Source organism: Dromiciops gliroides, chromosome 4, assembly GCF_019393635.1.
Source record: "Dromiciops gliroides isolate mDroGli1 chromosome 4, mDroGli1.pri, whole genome shotgun sequence".
Classification (NCBI taxonomy): Eukaryota; Metazoa; Chordata; class Mammalia; order Microbiotheria; family Microbiotheriidae; genus Dromiciops; species Dromiciops gliroides.
Window position 1 is genome coordinate 337,134,517 of NC_057864.1, and position 21,241 is coordinate 337,155,757.

Genomic DNA, 21,241 nt, shown 5'->3' on the forward strand with positions numbered 1-21,241 from the left:
GAGTACCTCACCTTCCACAGGATGACTGTCTTTTGTTTGGACTTCATGCAGAAACCTATTTCATGACACTGCTGAACAACCCTGGTGAAAATATCTCTCTCTGCAAAAACACTTCATATTGATAAAATGATAAAGGCTTTGACAGTGGAGTACAAGCCTTGGCAGGTTCTACCAACCTTGAAAACAGACTGTCATCCATCCAAGGATCATCCTTATTTAAATTCATAGAAGCTCATCGCCAGAAGGCTGACCACACGTGATAAGATGTTTTTGACCACAGTAACATGGCACAGAAGACAGAATGCCAGATGTGGAATCAGAGGACTGGGTTCAAATCCCCATTCTGCTAGTTACCAACCCACCTGTGGCCCATGACCCAAGTCACTTAACCTACGTGGCCTCAGTTTCCATCTCTGTAAAATGAAGGTGTTGGACCAAGATGGCTTTGAAGGTGTCTTCCATATTTAAATCTGTAATCCTATGAAGATCATCTCCTAAAGTAGATAATATGCAGGGAGTACTCAGAGTGATAAAAATCATGTATTGTGGAAGAACTGAAATATTAGAATTTTACATCTATATCTATTATCATTTATAAGGACAAGTGGTGTTATTTTCATTTAGAAATATGTTGTCAGTTCTTGCTCTATTTTCCAACCAAAATATACGATTTAAAAACATTAGCATATAATATTAACATAACAATTAGAGCAAGCAAAATTACACATTTCTGGATTTTTTTTTTAGCTGTTATAAAGAATCCTTCAACAATTTTAAACCACAGAATCTATGTATGCCTTAGATAAGAGGGAAAGATCTTGTGCACCTCAGTTGTTGGTAAAATAAAGTAGTGAGAGCATTAGGGGGATGATATTTAAGGCCCTTTCCTGCTCCAAAATACTATGATTTCAATCCTCCCCCCCTTCCACCTCCATCTCTTTTTCTTTCAGAATGCCTCAGAGCTCACTCAGGGTCCTAGTTTGTTTTAAAATAACTCAATGAGTTGACAGACGGAGCTCCTGGAATTCTGCAGCCTGTGCTAGAGTCTACAGATGGGAAATTGCAGTCAGTTAAAGGGTGGTGCTATTACCATAGCACAATTTTTGAAAGCCTTTGGAAAAAAAAAACCCTGAATTAATTAGCATTCACCACAGGCACTAGCCTTGTGTTGCAGCACTCCGGGACTCAGATAATAAGAGAATGCAGAATTATAATTTTCTGACTTTTAAATGACAATGTTTCGATTCATTAAAAATCTAGGTTTCTATGAAGAAGAAATTGTACCTGCTCCTTGACAATGCTCTCACACAATGGAATGACAGTGTTTTAAGCCATCATGAAACATATATTGAAATAAGTCAAACCCTACTAACATCACTCTCTATAGAATTAATTTTAGGTTACCTCTCTGATCTGCTTAATCCACATTTCTCTTCCAAGAAACTCCTGATGTAAGACTACAGGAGCTGAATTTAAATTGAAAGCTATGGAGTCACCGCACTTCCCTCTGATAAAAGGCTGGAGGTCAGAGTTTATCTGGAGAGAATGGACAAAAAGAGTTATGTTAGAACATTGTAACCTGAAACAGAACTATCTATTTTAGTCATGTAAAGAGACGTTGATGTACCTGAAAAAAAAAAATTAAGAAAGGCCTTTTTAGATGAAAATATTTTATTGATGAATGTTTTAAAATATACCAACCTTCAAATGTGTCTGAAGCTATTTATTCCCCTTTTAACTCCCCTTTAGCTTTTATTTATTTTTACAATTAGAAAAAGGATTTCGTAAACATTCTTTTTTTTTGGTTAATAAACATTTTTATTTATAGTTTGGGTTCCAATTTTTATCCCTTTTTCTCTCCCTCCCCTCCCCCCCCCTCCCTGAGGCAGCAAACAATGAGATATACACATCCTTTCTTGGTAAAATTCGACCTATTTTATAAATATTTTCCTCAAATCTGTTTGGTTTTATTACAAGAGAAAAAAGTCACCCAACACTTCACCCCTATGAAAACTATTTCCTCTAGTGAAATGTTTGAGTAGCTTCTGTGAGATATATACTATTAAATATAATTGGAAATGTACAGATATAAAAAAAATGAACCCCTGCAGTTGCTAATCTCAGGGTGTTTGCTTTATTTCTCACATTAAAAGCAGCAATTAGAATGAAAGCATTTTCATTTTTCTCATATACCTCTAAGCTTTCATTAACTTCCCTCCATTTCTAATTTTCAAGCAGCCATAAAGGAATAATAACAAAAACTTCCATCTTGGTGTGAATATCCCTTCCAGTTTTGTGATGGCAGCATTACCATTATTTCATAATTTCCAGTAGTTCTGTCAGGAGCCACTTAAGGGTAGAGGAGAAGAGAGGACATTCCAAATACAGTGTAAATAAACTGGTGACTTTTTCTGAAAAGTAGGTGCTATCTTCTATACTGTCTAGATTATGGAACAGATAATGATGATTAATTAAATGATTGATGAGTCTTAAGTACATGCTAAGCATTTTTGGGACCTAAAGGTCATTAAGCACTAAAAGGTTCCCCATATGTCATTTTAGTTATTTAAACCATTGGATAAGAGAAAGGGTATGCCAATACCTTATGACTCATAGACATGTGCTTTCCATACTGAAATGCCATATCCTGGACTTCAGTATCATGCTTTGCTAATTCCATTGCAGCTTGGCAGCTTTTTGCTAGCAAGGCACTATGGGAGGAGGAAAAATCTGCTCCTTCCAAGTCGATATTCCGATATCATCTGTGATACAGTTTTCCTGAAAATGCAACAACAAGCCAAGATGAAAAAGCTTTTAAAAAATGTGTTTTTTTTTTTAATGGCTCAACTGTTTCAGTTCTTGAGGAATGATAGGACTAGGCCACAAATGCCACAAACAATTCCTCACTTGCAGGTGATAAAAGGAAAAAGCCAAGACTCGACCTCAAGTGAAACAGTCATTGCTCTTAAAACAACGGAGAAGGTAGAAACTAAAGGAAATGTTGTGATAAATGTCAGTTTCAGAGCCAGGGAATGATTACCTTTAAATGGATAACCCAGAACAAAGAGAGGTAAAATGAAGTAACATGGGGCTTAGAACCAACCGCCTTGTAAACAGAGTTCTGTTGAATCTCCAAATCTACAAAACCTTGTGCAAGACTGCAACTACCAACAAGAAAGAAAAGGACAAGGGAATCATTAAAAAAAATCCTCTGGTCCCACAGTATATGAAACACGGATTATTTAACACAAATACACCAAGGATGGTTGCTATATTAAGATGAGGTAACAGGTGTGTTTAAGGGATGATTGTATGCTTTTTCGTAATCTATGGATACTTGATTTCATCTTTAAACCATAAAAACCATAAAGTTCAATATAAAGTAAACTGAAAAAGGACTATTATTTGAAGTTTAATCCTATACCACAAACTTACTTTAAAACCTTGACCAACCAGAATTGAAAAATTCTGATATCCATTTTGAAGGGAAGGGGCAAATAGGAAAATAAGTTTATAGCAGGGATTTAGTCCAGGAAATAATACACTCTCTTCTTCTTCTTTTTTATTTGGGCAGGGCAATGAGGGTTAAGTGACTTGCCCAGGGTCACACAGCTAGTAAGTGTCAAGTGTCTGAGGCTGGATTTGACCTCAAGTCCTCCTGAATCCAGGGCTGGTGCTTCATCCACTGTACCACCTAGCTGCCCCTCCTCCTCTCTTCTTAAGGAAAAAAAAAAAAAACCCAAATCTTTCCTGGAGGAATAGAAAGATTACTGGATTTGGAGTCACAAAGCACTTGAACCAAGTGCTCATCCTATCACTTATGGAGTCTGCAATTTTAGGCAAAGCACTTAATGTCTGTGAGCTTCAGTTTGCTCATCTTTAAAATACGGAAGTTAGATGAGAGGATATCTAAGGTCACTTGTAGCCCTAGCATTCTGAGGCTATGATTTTTATATCCTGGGCCTTAGCATAGAATTCAGTTCAACCCTTTGAGATCTGGTGCCAAATTCGGATAATCTTTTCTATGCCTATAATAACAAAGTTACATCATAAGTATTATTTTTAGCAGGCTCATACTCATAATTTATATCCATACAGAGCTTTAACATTTTAAAAGCGCTTTCCACACATAATTCCTGGGAGGTGGGTAGTACAAATATTATTCCCTTTTAACAGATGAGGAAATTGAGTCTTGAACAGATAAAGTGACTTATTGATGGTGGAGGTGGAACTCCAACATGAACTTCTGTTTTCAAATCTTGTGTTTTTGCCACTACTCCAACTTGTATAAGAGGAATGCAGTTCTATAAAAGTCAGTCTTTTGCTGTGTAAAATGAGAAACTTATCCCACTGCTCAGAGCAGAAAGTTAGCATATTTCTCCATTGAACATGAGGGGGAGAGAGAGGATTTCAATAAACTCTTGGTTCCAAACATTTTTAATAAAAATTTCAAGCCATGCTTATTTCTTGTGTAACATATAGGTTTTTAAAAAAAGAACAGTAGTAAATAGTAATGAGTCATCTTTACTGCCCCCTTTGGGTTTTTTTGTTTTGTTTTGTTTGTTCCCCCCATCTTTACTTATCAGTTTATATCTAAGTCTTCCTCCCTCTATTCCTTTCCTCCTTTTCCATCCCCTTCCTTTGTGGCAATAATAGAGAACTGAAGTCCATTTGAAAATTATTATTTGTTTCCTTTACTAAGAGCTATTTGTTTTCTGTTGTTAATTTTAAAAGTAGCTAAGTGGGCTGTTCTTTATTTTGCTTTAAAAGTTTGACTAAATCGTTTCTGGCTTAGGAGTTCTTATTTCATTTTTCTGTGTCACCTGCTCTCTACAGAAAAAAAGGATTTCCTAGACCTAACACCTTCCAAAATGACAGTACTTTACAATCTGAATTCATGTTCAGAATAATGAACCTCAGACACTCTAAGATTTTTAATTATTAAAGAGTCACACTTCAGCATATGGAATTTACCAAATCAGGAGACTATTATACTTGAGAAACTTAAAAATAAAGGGTTTGAAACAAAACATTTTCCAACAATACTCATTTATTTGAAATTTCAACAATCTAGAATCCAACCATTGCCTGGCTTATTGAAGTATTTTGGTACATTTATGAATATGATCTAAATAAACACTATCACTTTCTAAAGCTATTATCTGTAAAGAAATTGGAACAAATGAAATTTAATCCCTCCATTAATCTCTAATCTGTCTGTCATGTGTACATGCTAAAGGGTGCTAGGTTACAGGGCAAAAGAAAATATGTGACTAATGGGAAAAGTATCAGAATTCTGAAATGAAAAGAAAATGATATGATGAGCATTACATTGAAATTCATTGTTTACTGACACTCCATTATACATTGTAGGCAGGAAGGTGATAGGAACAAATATAATCTGGGTTTTATACATATCTTGTAATATTGTATTAGATTTCTGTGCCATTTTACTAATATTTATTCTAGACTTGCTTTACAGAATACATGAAAAGATCACTAATAGCATTTAAATCCAATGGAATTTCTTATTTTCAGAAAGAAGCTATCCATATGTACATATATATATATATATATATATATATTACTCCAAATTAAATTCAATTAATTTCAATGAATGAAAATCTACTTTCTCTTTTTCCTACCTTTCTTTTCTCTTAAAATCACTTCTGGAAGAACAGAAACACACATCAGCTAAGACTATGGTTTCTAAAACACAATTAGGGGTGGGGTTCAGAAGAATACATATCATTGAACAATTTAGGTTAGCAAGAAAATTCCAATCATGGAAACCACTGGATTGTTCTCTTGTTCATGTTCATTACACGCTGGAATCAAGTAGTACACGAGAGGCCTAGAATGATCCAGCAAATAGGGAAATGGATTAAGGATCTTGAGATTTAAGGTCTCTACCACTGAACTGCTTTATAACTTTTTAGCAAGTTACTGACCTTATGCTCACACAGTGGCAAATCAGATAAAAGGATAGAAATTCAGATGGCAGAATCATGTCTGGGCACAAGAAGAAACACAAAGTAGATTTTATGATGTGAATGGAAAATGAAACTTGGGTGAAAGATGTTGGAGACATGAATTTAAAACAACCATCAGACCCTTTCACAGGGACCATAATAAGTTTGTGGCAGAGGTTATCTGGGAAAGTCATTACCTTGAAAGATGGATAGGATGAAGAAATACAGAAACACACATCTGTCAGTTTGTAATACAGGCATTCCTTAATTAAAAAAAAAAAGCCAAAGGTGAAATTTTGAACCTTTCTTCCTTAAACCTAATATTGCTCTAATATTTTCTTTTTTTGTTGTTTGTTTGTTTTTGTTTTTGTTTTGTGAGGCAATTGGGGTTAAGTGACTTGCCCAGGGTCACACAGCTAGTAAATGTTAAGTGTCTTCCGGATTTGAACTCAGGTACTCCTGACTCCAGGGCTGGTGCTCTATCCACTGTGCCACCTAGCTGCCCCAATAGACTTTTTGTTTTTAACTTTGTGGGACAATGAGGGTTAAGTGATTGGCACAGGGTCACACAGTTAGTAAGTGTCAAGTGTGTGAGGTCACATTTGAACTCAGGTCCTCCTGAATCCAGGGTCAGTGCTTTATCCACTGCGCCACCTAGCTGCCCCTTCTAATATTTCTTTACAAATAAATGTTTCTTAAGTTACCTAATTGCATATGCAATCCTGAAATGCTCTGTATGTCCATACAAAATTCAAAAACGATTCATTCTTAACCATTTCATTCAAAATGAGTTAAATTGTATAAGACACATCCCATAGTCATGTTAGTTCTATTTGGAAATAACCCTTTGGAGAGAAAAATCCGTGAATAGGCTGGATTACATTCTAAGCTCCTCCTTATAACTTAGTGAAGTGAAGAAGGTCAATAAGAAATCCTAGAGAGGATTTGGTGGTGATCTGGCATTAGGAAGACTTGAGTTTGAATATTGCCCTCAAACACTTTCTAACTGTAAGATGCTGGGCAAATCCCTTAATCTCTCTCTACCTTGACTTTCTACTGCAAATGAGGGGTTTGGATTCAATAGGCTATAAGGTCCTTTCCAGATCTAAATCTATGAACTCGTGACCTAGAAAGACCTTCAGGATGGTGCCTTACTTTTATAGTGAGGACTATCTTGAATCCAAAAATTGGGGTACATGGCCTAATTAAAGATTTGGGGATGAATTTATGTAAATGTATCCATCTACCAGTAAAAGTATAAACATTTAATCACAGTTATACATGTAATGAATTGTCTTTACTGAAAAGAATAAAATGAAAGCTGTAAAATACATATTAGTTAATATTTATGTTATCATTTTCATCATTTGAAGTTGAAGGCATATTGTTTTACTCATACTTCTTGGAAGAACTTGGCTTGTTTAATAATTGCATAGTCTTCATTTTTTCAAATATCCCTTGACAAGGCCCTAAGAAAATAATTTAGATTGCTAAGAAAGATTTCATAGGCTTGATAGGTATCAACAACATGATTATATATATGCCTTTGTGACTTGTCATCATCAAAGTCCTTGACACTGTACAAACGGTTCAACATTAGATAACAGGGTTTTAATAATGGAAATGACATTGAAGATGTATTACATCTGCTTTGTCATTGTACCTTAAGGACAGTAGTCCTTTCCATCTGATTTCTAGCTGAAAACCTCCTACATGTGTTTTCTCCCCCCATTAGAATATGAACTTCTTTAGAAACTGTTTTTCTTTTCTGTTTGTATCGCTAACACTTGGTACTTAGTGCTAAACTCTTAATAGTAACCCTCTTAATAATGCTTTTTCTTTATCTCCTCTCTTTCTCTCTCTCTTTCCTTCTTTCCTTCCTTCCTTCCATCAGTAATTAGTTCTGTGCCACTGTTTTCTGTCCAATAAGAATAGTAAATTTACCTTCTGTGATGTTGTCTGATGCTTACCATGTCCTGCACCTTCTGATTATCTTATAAATACTAGTGAAATAACAGTAATAATAATAAATAGTATTTATGTAGCACCTTAAAGTTTGCAAAACATTTTACAAGTATTATCTCATGTCATCCTCACAACCACCTTGGGAGGTAGATGCTATTATAATCCCCACTTTACAAATAAGGAAACTGTGGCAGAGGTTAAGTGACTTGGTTAAGGTCATATAGCCAGTATCTGGAATAGGATTTGAATTCAGGTTTTCCTGAATCCAGATCCAGAGGAAGCCAACTTTCTTTTAGAAGAAAGTATTTATGATATACTGTATAAGAGCGAGTTACCTAAATAGTCTAACATACCCTTGTCTTTTTTTTTTCCAATTCTCAAATCTGAGCCACTCTAAAATATACCTTTTGCCCTTCTCTCTTATGCCGATCTTTGTACTGAAATAACTTATTACTGGATTATATAATACCTTGGAGAGTTCTGTGACAAGAATTCCTCAGTCTCTGGGATGGTTACTGGTATGTAAGCTACAATTATCTTCATAGTAATCTTTTTGCTTATGTTCATCATACACACTAGAAGAGGAGATGACCAAGCATCCCCATGTTTCCCACTGCCTTTAGGCACATGAGGAAATCAATACCACCAATGTCTTTGTTGGCCTCTCCAAGAATATGTGTAGAGAAGTCAATGGTTAAGACTTTTTTGGCTGGGATAAATCCTGAAGACCATCCCTTAAGTTATAGGAGATTTGCTATCTGTGTCAATGGAAGTAACAACAAACCGATGAATTCACAGATCTCTAAATATTTAAAATTTGTTCTTTAGTCATTTTCAGTTGTGCCTGTTATGGCAAAGATACAAAGATTTGCCATTTCCTTCTTCATTTCTTTGACAGGTGGGAAACTGAGGCAAGCGAGTTAAATGACTTGCCCAGGGTCATGCAAGCTAGGAAGTGTCTGAGGCCAGATTTGAACTCAGGAAGCTGAGTCTTCCTAACTTCAGCCTAGGCACTCCACTGTCCACCTAGCTGCTCAATATTTATTCTTTTTTAGAGGCATAATGAAAAGAGGGCTGGACAAGGAGTCAGACAGACCTGCCTCTGACCCATACTGTCTGTATTACCCTAGGTAAGTCACTTAACCCCTTAGTGTTCTAGGTAACTCACAAACTGTAAGTTGCAGCAGAAAATGCCAACATTAACAGAGTGAGTTCGTTAGTAGAGAGTTTTCAGAATACCAACAGAATCACAGATCCAGTCCCTATACCCAGTCTTTTAAACTTTCTTAACCTGTTCTTAGAAAATGGTTTGTCATTACATTCATGATTATCTTTGGTTTTTTTGGAGGCAATACAGGTTAAGTGATTTGCCTAGGATCACACAGCTAGTAAGTGTCTAAGGTCAAATTTGAAGTCAGGTCCTCCTGACTCCAGGGCTGGTTGTTCTATTCACTGTGACACCTAGCTACCCCCTATTCATAGCCTTTTAAACATTTTAAATAAGCAAATTGTTTGACATTTCAGGTAGTCTGTAAAACTCAGAGATTAAAGAAATATGATTTATTGTTAATACCAAGTAAAAACTGTCTTTCAAGATTGTTGTGTGGTAGTGACTAATAAATTGTATAGCTTCCATCCAAATTCTGTAGTTTTGAATTTAATACTATCCCTTTTCCTCCAACAAAACAAAACCTTACACCACCCTGAACTCAATGGCCTAACTAATCAAAAATGGCTACATTTTGCAATCATCACTTTTCTGTCTTTTCTTTATTTGCAGCAGCTGTCACATCATGACCTATTCTGATGCAAGCTGACATTCCTCCATTGGATCTGTAGTGCTTTTTACCTCATACTAAGTTTGCTTGTTTCTATTCTCCTTTGAATCTAAATCATTCCTGAAGACAGCCACACAATAGGCTTTAATTCTGAATCAATTTCAACATTTTCATGTTCAATGGATGATTTAAGAGAGATTGTCTACTTCAAAGAAACAAGATGTCAGTAAAATTATAGGTATTTATCATTATCACCACCGCCATCATCAAAGTCTTGGATTTGTGACTGATGTCAGTGTTAACAGATGCCCAACAAGCAGTAAAACATGAATGGCGTGTTTTATTAGCTCATTAATACATGCCTTGAGTACAATGTGAGGGACAAGGTTGTGAGTAAATGAACCAATAAAATATACCCTGGAGTATTTTAATGCTTTTATATAGCACTCAATGCTCACTTTAAAAATCTCTTAAAATCCATTTTTCATTTTGAAACAAATCTATTCTGAATTTTTAACATTAAAGAAAGCAAAAATATTTCTTCTTTTCCAAAACTATCCGTGAAAACTTAAAATTTTAATTATCTTTCACTTCATAGAGTTAATTAAAAATTCTTAGACCTCCTCTTCCATTCTACCAGTACTCCCTTCTATGTTTTTTAATTGCTATATTTAGCCAGGCAATGGCTATTATGTGATGTGCACAGAAAGAACAGTTTTCATAATCTGTATGAAGCCTCAAATACCAAGCCCCAAACCTCAGCCTACCTCTCCAGCATCCAAAGCAATAGTTCAGCCCCTCAAATCACATGTTAGTTCTGGCCAGGAGGGCCTGAGCCCCCAGCTCCCCTGGCCTGGTTCCCTAGGTCCCTACAAACTATACCTCCCCACCCCTTCCCCTTGAAGCTCACAGTCCTACAGAGAGCTGTTGCTCAAGGGTAGAGATACTGTGCTTATGGGTGCTGTGCTTTCTCAGGGAAACAGATTTGAGTGAATTTGTAAAAATCAACTATTTCTGGGAAAATGTATGTGTGAGTATATCTAGAAAAAAAGCGAGACAGGAAGAGAGAGTTAGAGGGGGAGAAGAGTGAAAGGATAAAATGAGAAGAAAGGCAGAAGGGTAGAGATGGAGAGAGGAGGAGGAGTAAAAAGGAAGTAAGAATGTTTTTTTCCTTTTGGATTTTTATGTGCTCTAATTATTTTTTTTTTAAAGAGAAAGTACTGTTTAGGAAGAACTGAACTGGTTTTTAACAAATCACAGATGCAAAGAACAGGTTAAAAGAGACTGAACAGGATCGAGCCGAGTGAATGAAAAGTTACAAGTGTTAAAATCAGAAATATAGATCACTTATGGAAGTGGGACTCAGGACAGTTGCTGAATTCGTTTTATACTCTTATTTAATGTTCACTTCCACTGCCAACACCTTTGTCTAGGCCTGTGATACTTCACACCTGGATTCCTTCAACATCATTTTAATTAGTCTTCTTGTTTCTAATATCTTCGGTTCCCAAGCCATCCTATATGTAATTACCACAAGAATCTTAGGAACCAATTTTCATTACACTGGAAATTTACAGTGGTTCTCTACATACCACATCAAATATGAACTCTTCAGTCTAGTGTTCAGGGCCTTAGCACAAGGCTACTCTGAACGTATTAGGCTTCTGACAAAGGCTCCTGAATTTGATTATTTAGGCTTAATGCCCTGATAGCTAAAAGTATATACATTTAATAATTAAGTCAATTTGACATCACAGTTTATTTGCACAGGTCACTACATAGATTTGTATATGGCATATGAAGCATGTTATGTAATAAATTCATAAGATGAATTACACATTTTCAATGTGCTCATTAATAGACCTAATTAAAGTGATAATCAGGGAAATGACATTTTGCTAAAAGTTACCATCAACAATGAAGCAATATCAATACTAAACATATATACACACCAAATGCCATAGCAGTCAAATTCTTAAAGGAAAAGTTAAATGAGTTACCGGAGAAAATAGGTAGTAAAATTATAGTAGTGAGGGACTTTAATTTATCCCTTTCAGAACTAGATAAATCTAACAGTAAAATAAATAAGAAAGGAGTTAAGGAGATGAATAGAATTTTATTAAAGTTATTTTATTAAATTTATATTTATAATTTTATTAAAGTTAGATATGGAGAAAACTGAATGGGAATAGAAAGGAGAATTCTTCTTTCTTAGCTGTACATGGTACCTTCGCAAAAACTGACCTTGTATTAGGGCATAAAAATCTCACAAACAAATACAGAAAAGCAGAAATATTAAATGCACCCTTTTTGGATTGTAATGCAATTAAAATTAGATTCAATAAAGGGTCTTGGAGGTATAGATTAAAAATTAATTGGAAATTAAATTATCTAGTCCTAAAGAACAAGTGGTTAAAAGAACACATCATAGAAACAATCAATCATTTCATTAAAGATAATGATGAGGGGGCAGCTAGGTGGCCCAGTGGATAAAGCACTGGCCTTGGATTCAGGAGGACCTGAGTTCAAATCCAGCCTCAGACACTCGACACTTATTAGCTGTGTGACCCTGGCAAGTCACTTAACCCTCATTGCCACACACACACACACACATACAAGATAGTGATGAGACAACATACAAAAGTTTGTGTTATACAGCCAAAGCAGAATTTAATGGAAAATTTATGTTTAAATATTTATATTAATAAAAGAGAAAAGAACAGATCAAGGAATTGGGCATACAATAAAAAAAACAGAAAAAGAACAAATTAAAAATCCCCAATTAAACACCAAAGTAGAAACACTGAAGAAGAGGGAACAATAAAAACTGAATATCATATTAATTGTAGTATAGTGTATTCTAGTATAGTGTGAATGCATGTATATTATCTCCAGAGGTAGGAAGCATGGTGAAGAGCATTAGGTGAAGATCAATAGAGACAGAGATGGAAGTGATAATTTCCTTAGGATATACTACAAACCATAAAGACAGAAAAAAGAAATAGATCAAGAGTTTGGGGAAGAAATTCAAAGTCTGGCAAGTGGACATGATAATGTAGTGATGGGAGGAATTCAATTCTCTGGACAACTGCAGAAGTTTTCTCTGCTAAAAAGAGAGAAGTGAATCATTTAATATCTTGCCTTTATGATAACTTCATCTTTCAAAAGGCCAAGGAACCAATCTCTATTCTGCATCTGATTCTCACAAATAAGAATTAATTAGTTGCTAGAAGAGAAATTATGATAAACTTTGGGAGATATGACCGTCCCATCTTGGAATTTGTGATAGAGAGGGAAGTTTGATATAGTCTGACATGTACCCTAGATTTTTGGGAGAATGGATTTCAAAAGGTTTAGAGAATTCACAAAATCACAGAATGCTATAATTAGAAGAGACCCCAGAGTCCAACTCTAGTCCAATTCACATCTGAAAAACAAACAAAACCAAGAAACCAATCCTGCTACATTTAGCTTCATTTTGAAAAAACTAGGGGAAACCTAGTTTATAATAGCTCATTCCATTTTTATATAGCTTTAATATTTAGAAAGATTTTCCCCTATAGCTATCTGAAATGTACACCTCTACAACTTTTCTGTCTCAGTCAACCAAAATATTAACTGTGCACTGATAACACTATTGTAGTGAAGAGAATAGCACCAAGGACAGATCCTTGGGTCATTCCTCTATAGACTTCTCTCCCAGCTGACATCAACAGAGGAGACGAATGAACTCCATATATTACTTCTCTTTCAATGTCTAAGTAGAGAGTACATGCTGTTTTCTGGCTCCAGATTTTGAGCTTCATTGGGATGCACTGGCAGGGAGCTAGAGATCTTTGGATGGGATTCTTTGGGTCAAGTCATCCTGTGAGCAATCTATAGAGTGAATGAATAACAACTGCTCAAATGGAAACTACTTTTGCTACATAATTTTTGGTTCTCCAAATCAGAGAAACAAGTTCTTCAAATCTGCACATCTCAAGCACATTTTTATCTGCCCATCCATTTAAGTACCTCTAACATATTTTATGCTAATCTTTCCTTTCCAAAACATTTCTCTCAATTTGAGGCATCCAACCTCAAGCCTTTTACAAGGGAAATCAGCTGAAGAGGGATGGGTAGTCATCAAAAATGAAATTAGGGATTCACAAAGAAAAACAATTGTGATAAGGAAAAGAAGGCTTTGTCTCATAAGACCAATGTAGATAGAGAGAAGGGCAGATAATTGAGAATGAATACAAATATGTTATACAATAAACAGTCTCAGAAGAAGGGAAGAAGCATTTATTAAATACCTACTTTGTGCCAGGCACTATGTTAAGACCTTGACAAATATTCTCATTAGATCTCAGAAGGGCAAAATCCTTCATTGAACTGTGGAAAGTAATGGAAGGCTGATTTTCAGAGCTGAAGGGATCTCAGCATCCTTCTAGTCTAATCCCAAAACTTTTGTCTTATGTTGACCACATTCCGTATTAGGTACCTTTCCTTTAATATAACCAGTATATGCTTTATACAACCTCAACCCTTTGACCTCTATCAGGGATAGCAGTAAGGGATGATGGTATGTCTCTATCTGGGAAATTCTAAACATGGCTCATTTTTTCAATCTCCTCTGGGTACCTGAGTCAGTCCACCATCCAGCAGCTAAGACTACCAATATACACTTGTAATATAATGCATGTTTATTACAAGTACATAAAGACATAAGTGGGTTTTGCCTCCAAAAGTAATAGAGCTACTCTTTCCCTCTTTTCCCAAAGAGGGTCAGACCCATTCCATTCTCTCATAAACTAATTTAAAACAACAAAAATGGTAGTCACAATAGCATAAAAGGAGTTGGAGAACTACCATGATGCTACAGGTCATATACTTCATGGTCTGCTTCCCTTACCATCTGATCCTCCTTGTTCTGGCTTCTATATTCTAGGTCTATATCCCTGGATAAGATTGTTTTTAGTGATCTCTGCTCTTCTTCAATCAGCATCTGCTGCCTTAGACCCAGGGGATGATGGGGAGTAAGCCTTTTTTCTACTTCTCTCCTCAACTATGCATGTTCACTTTAGAAAAATGTGCATATATATAATGAAAAAAATTATGTACAACTCACCATGCTTCTCTTTTTGCCACAAGGGGCAGGAAATTTAGGGTAAAAAAAATCAGGACAATCATGATAACCATCTAATTTTTGGTTCCTGGTGACATTTACTCCTTTTATATTTCTTCTATATGGTCTCTGTCTCATTTTCTCTCCCACTGAATCATTTGTTATGTTTATAAGTTGTCTCATGTCTTTTTTGAAAAAGGGGGTACAAATCCGAATGTATAGACAAGACAGTAATAATATTTATACTGGTATTAAAGACTATCTAAGGTAGGGCAGTAGTCCTGCTGTTTATTACCTCGATTACAAAGAATGTGAGTTTTAGCAAAGTATCTCATTAAAGGTGATTGCTTTCTTTAACTTTTCCTAGAGCACTTTGGAACTTCTTAATTTTCCTCTCACAGTCTACCTTGTTTTTTGTTTTGTTTTGTTTTTTAATAAAGTATCTTATTTTTTTCAGTTACATGTAAAGATAATTCTCAACTTTTGTTTCTACAAGCTTTCCAATTTCAGATTTTTCTCCCTCCCTCCCCTCCCTCCCTGCTCCCCTAGACAGCAGGTCATCTGATATAGGTTTTATATATATATATATATATATATATATATATATATATATATATATATTTATATATATATATATATATATATATATATATATATAACACATTAAACATATTTCTGCATTAGTCATGTTATAAGAGAAAAATCAGAGCAATGAGGAAAAACCTCAAAATAGAAAAACAACAGCACCAAAACAAAAGAAACAGTATGGTTCATTCAGCATCTATACTCCACAGTTCTTTTTTTTTTTCCTGGATTTGGAGATCCTCTTCCATCATGAGTCCCCTGGAACTCTTTTGTACCATTGCATTGGTGAGAAGAATCTAGTCCATCACAGTAGGTCAAACACACAATGTTGATGATACACAGTCTACCTTGTTAAACTGTATTAGACTTGCTTATGGATCCTATGTCCTATTGGATTATAAATTCCTTGGGGCAAAACATGTATAATCTTCATCTTTGTATTCCAGTGACTTTCACATAGCAGACAATTAATAAAAACCTGTTACTGTGAATTGGGGGGGGTTCTTAAAAAATGCGATAGGAATGAGTGGGATTATGAATGACAACAGGAAATCAAGAAGACATATCTGAAAAATAATTCCTTATAGATCCTTTTTCTCAGATTGTCAAATGGAGAAACTGCAAAAAGTCTGGGAGGGAAGAGGAAGTAAGGTCATCTAGTCCAACTTCCTTATTTTATAGATGAGGAAACTGCAGGCTTACCCAAGGTCAAATAGTTAAATAAGTGGCCATCAAGATTAGAAACCCCTCCTCTCCAAATCTAGAGAAAAGGGGCAAATGAAGGCTTAAGTGTTCAGGAATGTTATGGCGCCAGACCCATGGAATGAAAAGTGGATGTGGTTCAGCACATGGAATGGAAATCTTCCCTGAGGTAGAGAAAAAGATTTATGCCACGTAAACCTATTGATAGAAAAAGCAGCACTGAATAGGATAGTATGTCAAAATGGAGCAAGAGCCAAGGCCTGCTATGAGTGACTCTTTTTTTCATGGATGTGAAACTGAATTAGATAGCAACTGTTGAGGCAGAACCAGAATTCTGCCTGACACATAGTAGGTGTTTAGATAAATGCTTCTTGATTGGTCCTAATAGAAATGAATGAAGTCAGTTCTTTTTCTAAAGTAACAGGAGGGCCTTTCTCCCACAGTTTCTGAGGATATACCATAACTTGTCATCACATTCAGCTATAATTTTTTCATCTTTAAAATGGAGAATTAGCTTAGACGATCTAGTTCTAACATTTAGGCAACACATGCACAAATGCTTAGAAAAAGATTTTAAAACATTTGAAGTAAATATGCTAAGGATAATCATCAGAGAAGAGGAAATAAAGCATGACCTTTGAAACCCAGTCTCCTAGTGAACCTTTGGATTTTGAGATGATTCACTGAAAAGATTGGAAGTCAATTCTTAGTATCATCTTCTGAGTAGGCCTTTGGGTACAGAATATTGTAGTGGGAATCAACACTGCTTAATAGATACCACCTAGGACTGTAGGGGATATAAATTGGTCCAGATGTTAAATCTGCTAGATTTTTATATCTTCTAGTTGAGAAATGAAATGAAAGAAAAAAACAAGCAATCCACAGCTGCTAAAGGAGGGATGCAGAATTAATCCCTTTTTCTACCCTCTAGTTTGATCTTATAATATATCACTTGGTTGTTTATAATGTGTACAAGCAGGGAGAAACTTGGACTATCTGCATATACTTGAAATGAGAGATTTTAAAGAAATTAAAAATAAAAATAGTTTATAAATAATTGTGGGTGCAGAAAGAATGAGTGCTCTTTGGAGTGGAAATGTTGCTAAATTCATGAGAATGGGAATGACTACATCCCTGGTATTACTGGAAAACTAAGGAAAACAGTATATAGTTGGTTCATGAGCAGGTACCATTCTTATAAAAACATTATGTCCCTGTCTAATAAACTTATTTATCTGTATTAGAATAGTGACAAATGGGGGAAGCGTTTTCCAGTGTATCTATACAAAGGAAAACACAATGACTTATCATCACTTCTAACAGGAAATTAGATTACAAACCAGCTACTGGTGGTGGGGGTGTGTGGGGTATGGAGCAGTCTTTAATTATATATAAAAGCAAAGGGCAATGAAGTCCCTAAATTATTTTGTCCATTTAACAAGACCAGAATTTATATGTACTCTGTAGAGAGGTTAAGTCTTACTAATATAGACAGATACTCAGAAATGATGAGACCAGATTTTCAAGGAAAATTAGGTAAATCTATTGCAGCCTACATACTTGGTTGTTGGTTTTGGGAGTCGAATATGATTTTCGTTTGTATCCACAGTGACAATACTCTTCTCTAGTTAATCAAGCCCTGGTCTTTTAGATACCATTCTACAGAAAGCTATTTTGTACTGCTCAAGCTTCTTCATTATTGCATCATGTTACCACAGAGGAACAAAACACCATGGTAGCCACTTAACCCCTAGAGCCATAGAAAGGTTTGCAGCTTATTTTAAATCACAAAGCAATTCTTTTGTGTACTGAATTGGCCAAGGCTAAGGAGGTGGTGCAACCTCCTCCTGTGGGCTGCTTTACAATCATGCCAGAACAGGAAAACCTGGAAGCCACTCCGATGGGGGGTGAGGGGCGTGAAGGGGTGAGGGGTGGGGGGGAGGAAGAGACTGCTCTCCCTCTCTGCTTCTCAGAGGATCCTCCAGCCAAAAGGAAACCAGATTCTGAAGAGCTGTTGCAACACAAGCATACTCAGAGAGAGTCAGAGCCTTCTTGGTAGGGAAGGAAATGTGGCTCACCTTAATTGGACCTGGGGCGCAAATGGCAGTACCAAGAAGCACTCCCACTGCTGCAACTGAACGATGAGTTTTCTTTCCTCTCTGGCTTGGCTCTATTCAGAAATTCGGTTGGCCTGAAAAGAGGCATTTCTTTGGTTCTGAAGAAGACTGGAGAAAGGGGTGTATTACGGTAAACATGATGCTATGGCTTTTTAAAATGTGAATTTAGTGCTAATAAAAGTTGTCAGACCAGTGTTTTCTAAGCTGTGCCTCATTTATCATCAATGATACAGAAAAGTACTTGATGTAACCCATTTCTCTTCCCCTCGACTAGTTCTTTCTTTCCAGTCTCTGATACAGGCAAGGAATCTACATTAATTAGGGTGGTTGAATGATTTTATTTTTTTTAAATCAAGAAACAACCTTAAGGTTAACGATAACATTTTTTGGGGGGGGGAGGAGATGCAACTGGGGTTAAGTGACTTGCCCAGGGTCACACAGTTAGTAAAGGTCAGAAACTAGATTTGAACTTAGATCTTCCTGACTCTAGGGCTGGTGCTCTATCTACTGCATCATCTGGATGCCCCTAAAATATCATTCTAATTAAAAAACTGAGATTTCACTACACATCCTAGGCTGGCACATATATATTACACATAACCTTTTTATCTAGCTGATGTGGCTCTTGGGGAAATCCTTGTAAAGACTGCTACCTAAGACTGATTGCTCTTTAAGGCTGAAGTTCTCAGTCCACAAAATAGTTACTCAGGATCACAGGAGCTGATGAATGCTGTCAGTAAAGACCTCCTCATAAAGTCACCTATGAAGTGACTATTAGGAAAGACCTAGACTAAGATTAGCCACCTATTTCACAGATGGAAAAGTAACAATGATATGTTTTGTAAAACACAGCCACGAGGTCCTATTGCAGCTAATTTCCTCCTAAAATACTTTAGCCCTAATATCTTGGAAGAACATTTCTCTTCCTCAAAGCTTCCCCCATTTCCTGTAGAGAATGCTTGAGTGTCAGCTATTCTATCAAATTAAGCTGGGCTTAATGTTAGCAGGTGACCAAAACAATACAATTTTGTAGCCCTATAACAAATGTCTAGACTCTCCAAAGTGTAGCAAGGTTATACCGTTAATAGTTATGTTTCTTATGTGGCTTGCTTATCTCATGAAATTTCACCTGTTACAATTCTTTCTTTCTTTCTCTCTCTTTCTCTCTCTCTCTCTTTCTGTCTCAAGATGAAAGAGCTTAATATCTGCACACATGCTGTCTCTTGCCAGTTTCTAGTTTGTGAAATTGTACTATTGGGCAAGATGCACAAGTTAGAATAATGAAAGCTCTAAGAGAGGAATCCCTTTTACATATATAAAATGTAAAATGATGATAATGGTAAACGAAGCAATTTCTTGATATTTAATGCACTGCTAAAATGAAATAACTATTTTGGGAAGTGTGACAAAACCTTTCTTTAGAAGTCCTATTAAATGAGTAAAAAAAAAATCTTAATTCTATTTCTATAAAGTTAATCAAAATAACTCTAATGTGTAACCATCACAATTATTACCATGCAGAAATGCATAAGGTAGCAACTTTTCCTGGATAGTGAAAATGAAATTAGGAATGCAAACTTAAGTGTTGAGACATTTTTCTTGGACCACAGTCAACTCTTCTGTGATATACTCAATAGCAATTCCTCTGAGGAAAGCTTAGGCAACAGCTGTCTCAGCAAAAGATTCTCTTTAAGCTCTACCTTGTATCAAAGTTACCTGTAGACCAGAAGGGTCCCTCACAGTTGGCTGGGGTGGTACTGCAGATTGAGCAGACTGTGAGTCCAGCCAGAGGAGAAGAGGTTATATTAATTGGCTAGATCTGTTATGTACCAAGCATATGGCCACTAGTTTTTAGCCAAAACACTTATCTAAAAAATGTTATGTATGATTTAAATAAAAACAAGATGGAAATCATATTTTTCTTGAGTGTTTTAAATTCACTCCTTTCTAGGGGCTTTAAAATCCTTACCTCTGCTGACGTAGAGTTTTCACAGTATATCCCTTGTACTAAGTCAATAAGAGCACTTGATACGAGTTCCACGACCTGAAAAACAAAGGGAAAAAAAAAATGAAAAGAAGCAACTTTAAAAAATCATTTATCCTCATCTTGCCTCAGAACAGAACACAGGGTTCAATGTACTGGTAGGATTATGTGGCTTGACAGAATGAATAGGGTTACCAGCAAAGATCCTGGCAAATAACCCTGCCCATCTGAAAACTAAAACCATGATCCAAATCCTTCAAACCCACTGCCTTACAGTCTTAGTGTGCCATTAATATACATGGAAATCTAGTCAAGAGTCATTTGGAACATCTATTTAAATTTCAGCTAATCAATGAAATCTTAAATCAATCTAATTTTTGCATGTTTATTTCTGTCTGGCAGGTAATTTTTTCAATACCTCATTCAGGAAACTGTTACAATTCTAATTTTCATTCTTAATAGAGAAAGGGAAGACAGAACTGAAAGCAGAGCTAACCTTTCAAATGTGATCATTTGGCATTCTGCTATTCTTGAAATGTGCTGGGGATGTATTTAGTGCATGGCCCGAGGGTCAGCTGTACCACACACACTGCAAATGTCTGCAATCCAGCAATGTTTAAATCATATTTATCAATCTGTATTGTCTTGAGGATTCAGACTGTTAAAAAAAAAAATTCAAGCAAAGCTGAAAAATCTGAACTTGTTCCAGAACGCAAGACAAGCAGTCAATGGTCTCCCTGGAACGACTGTACAATTTAGAGTTCTTTGCACAAACTATCTTAATTCAAGAGAATAAAATAGTGGAGTTTGTTGAAAAATCCAATGCAGCTTTTTCAAACAAGGGTTCCTTAAGGCAAACCCATCAAGGGCCTCCAAGTTTTAATTTTTTGAGCATGTAACTTCCTATATGCAATTTTCTATCTGATCTCTCTTTGTTTCCTAAAATTTAGCTTTAGTTCTGATTGACTTAAAGGGTTTTATTTCAATGGTTATCTCTCTTGTAATCGAAGTCATTAAGCTGAAGGATACAG

General features: G+C 35.9%; 1 protein-coding gene across 1 annotated transcript in view; it reads right to left on the minus strand.

Annotated features, from left to right (window-relative positions):
• The window catches only part of PDSS2 (decaprenyl diphosphate synthase subunit 2), a 280,572-nt gene that overhangs the window by 59,660 nt on the left and 199,671 nt on the right, over positions 1-21,241 (minus strand). The window contains 4 exon segments of the mRNA XM_043963274.1: positions 1,405-1,536; positions 2,603-2,722; positions 2,725-2,778; positions 20,196-20,270. Coding sequence (XP_043819209.1) covers positions 1,405-1,536; positions 2,603-2,722; positions 2,725-2,778; positions 20,196-20,270 — 381 coding nt within the window.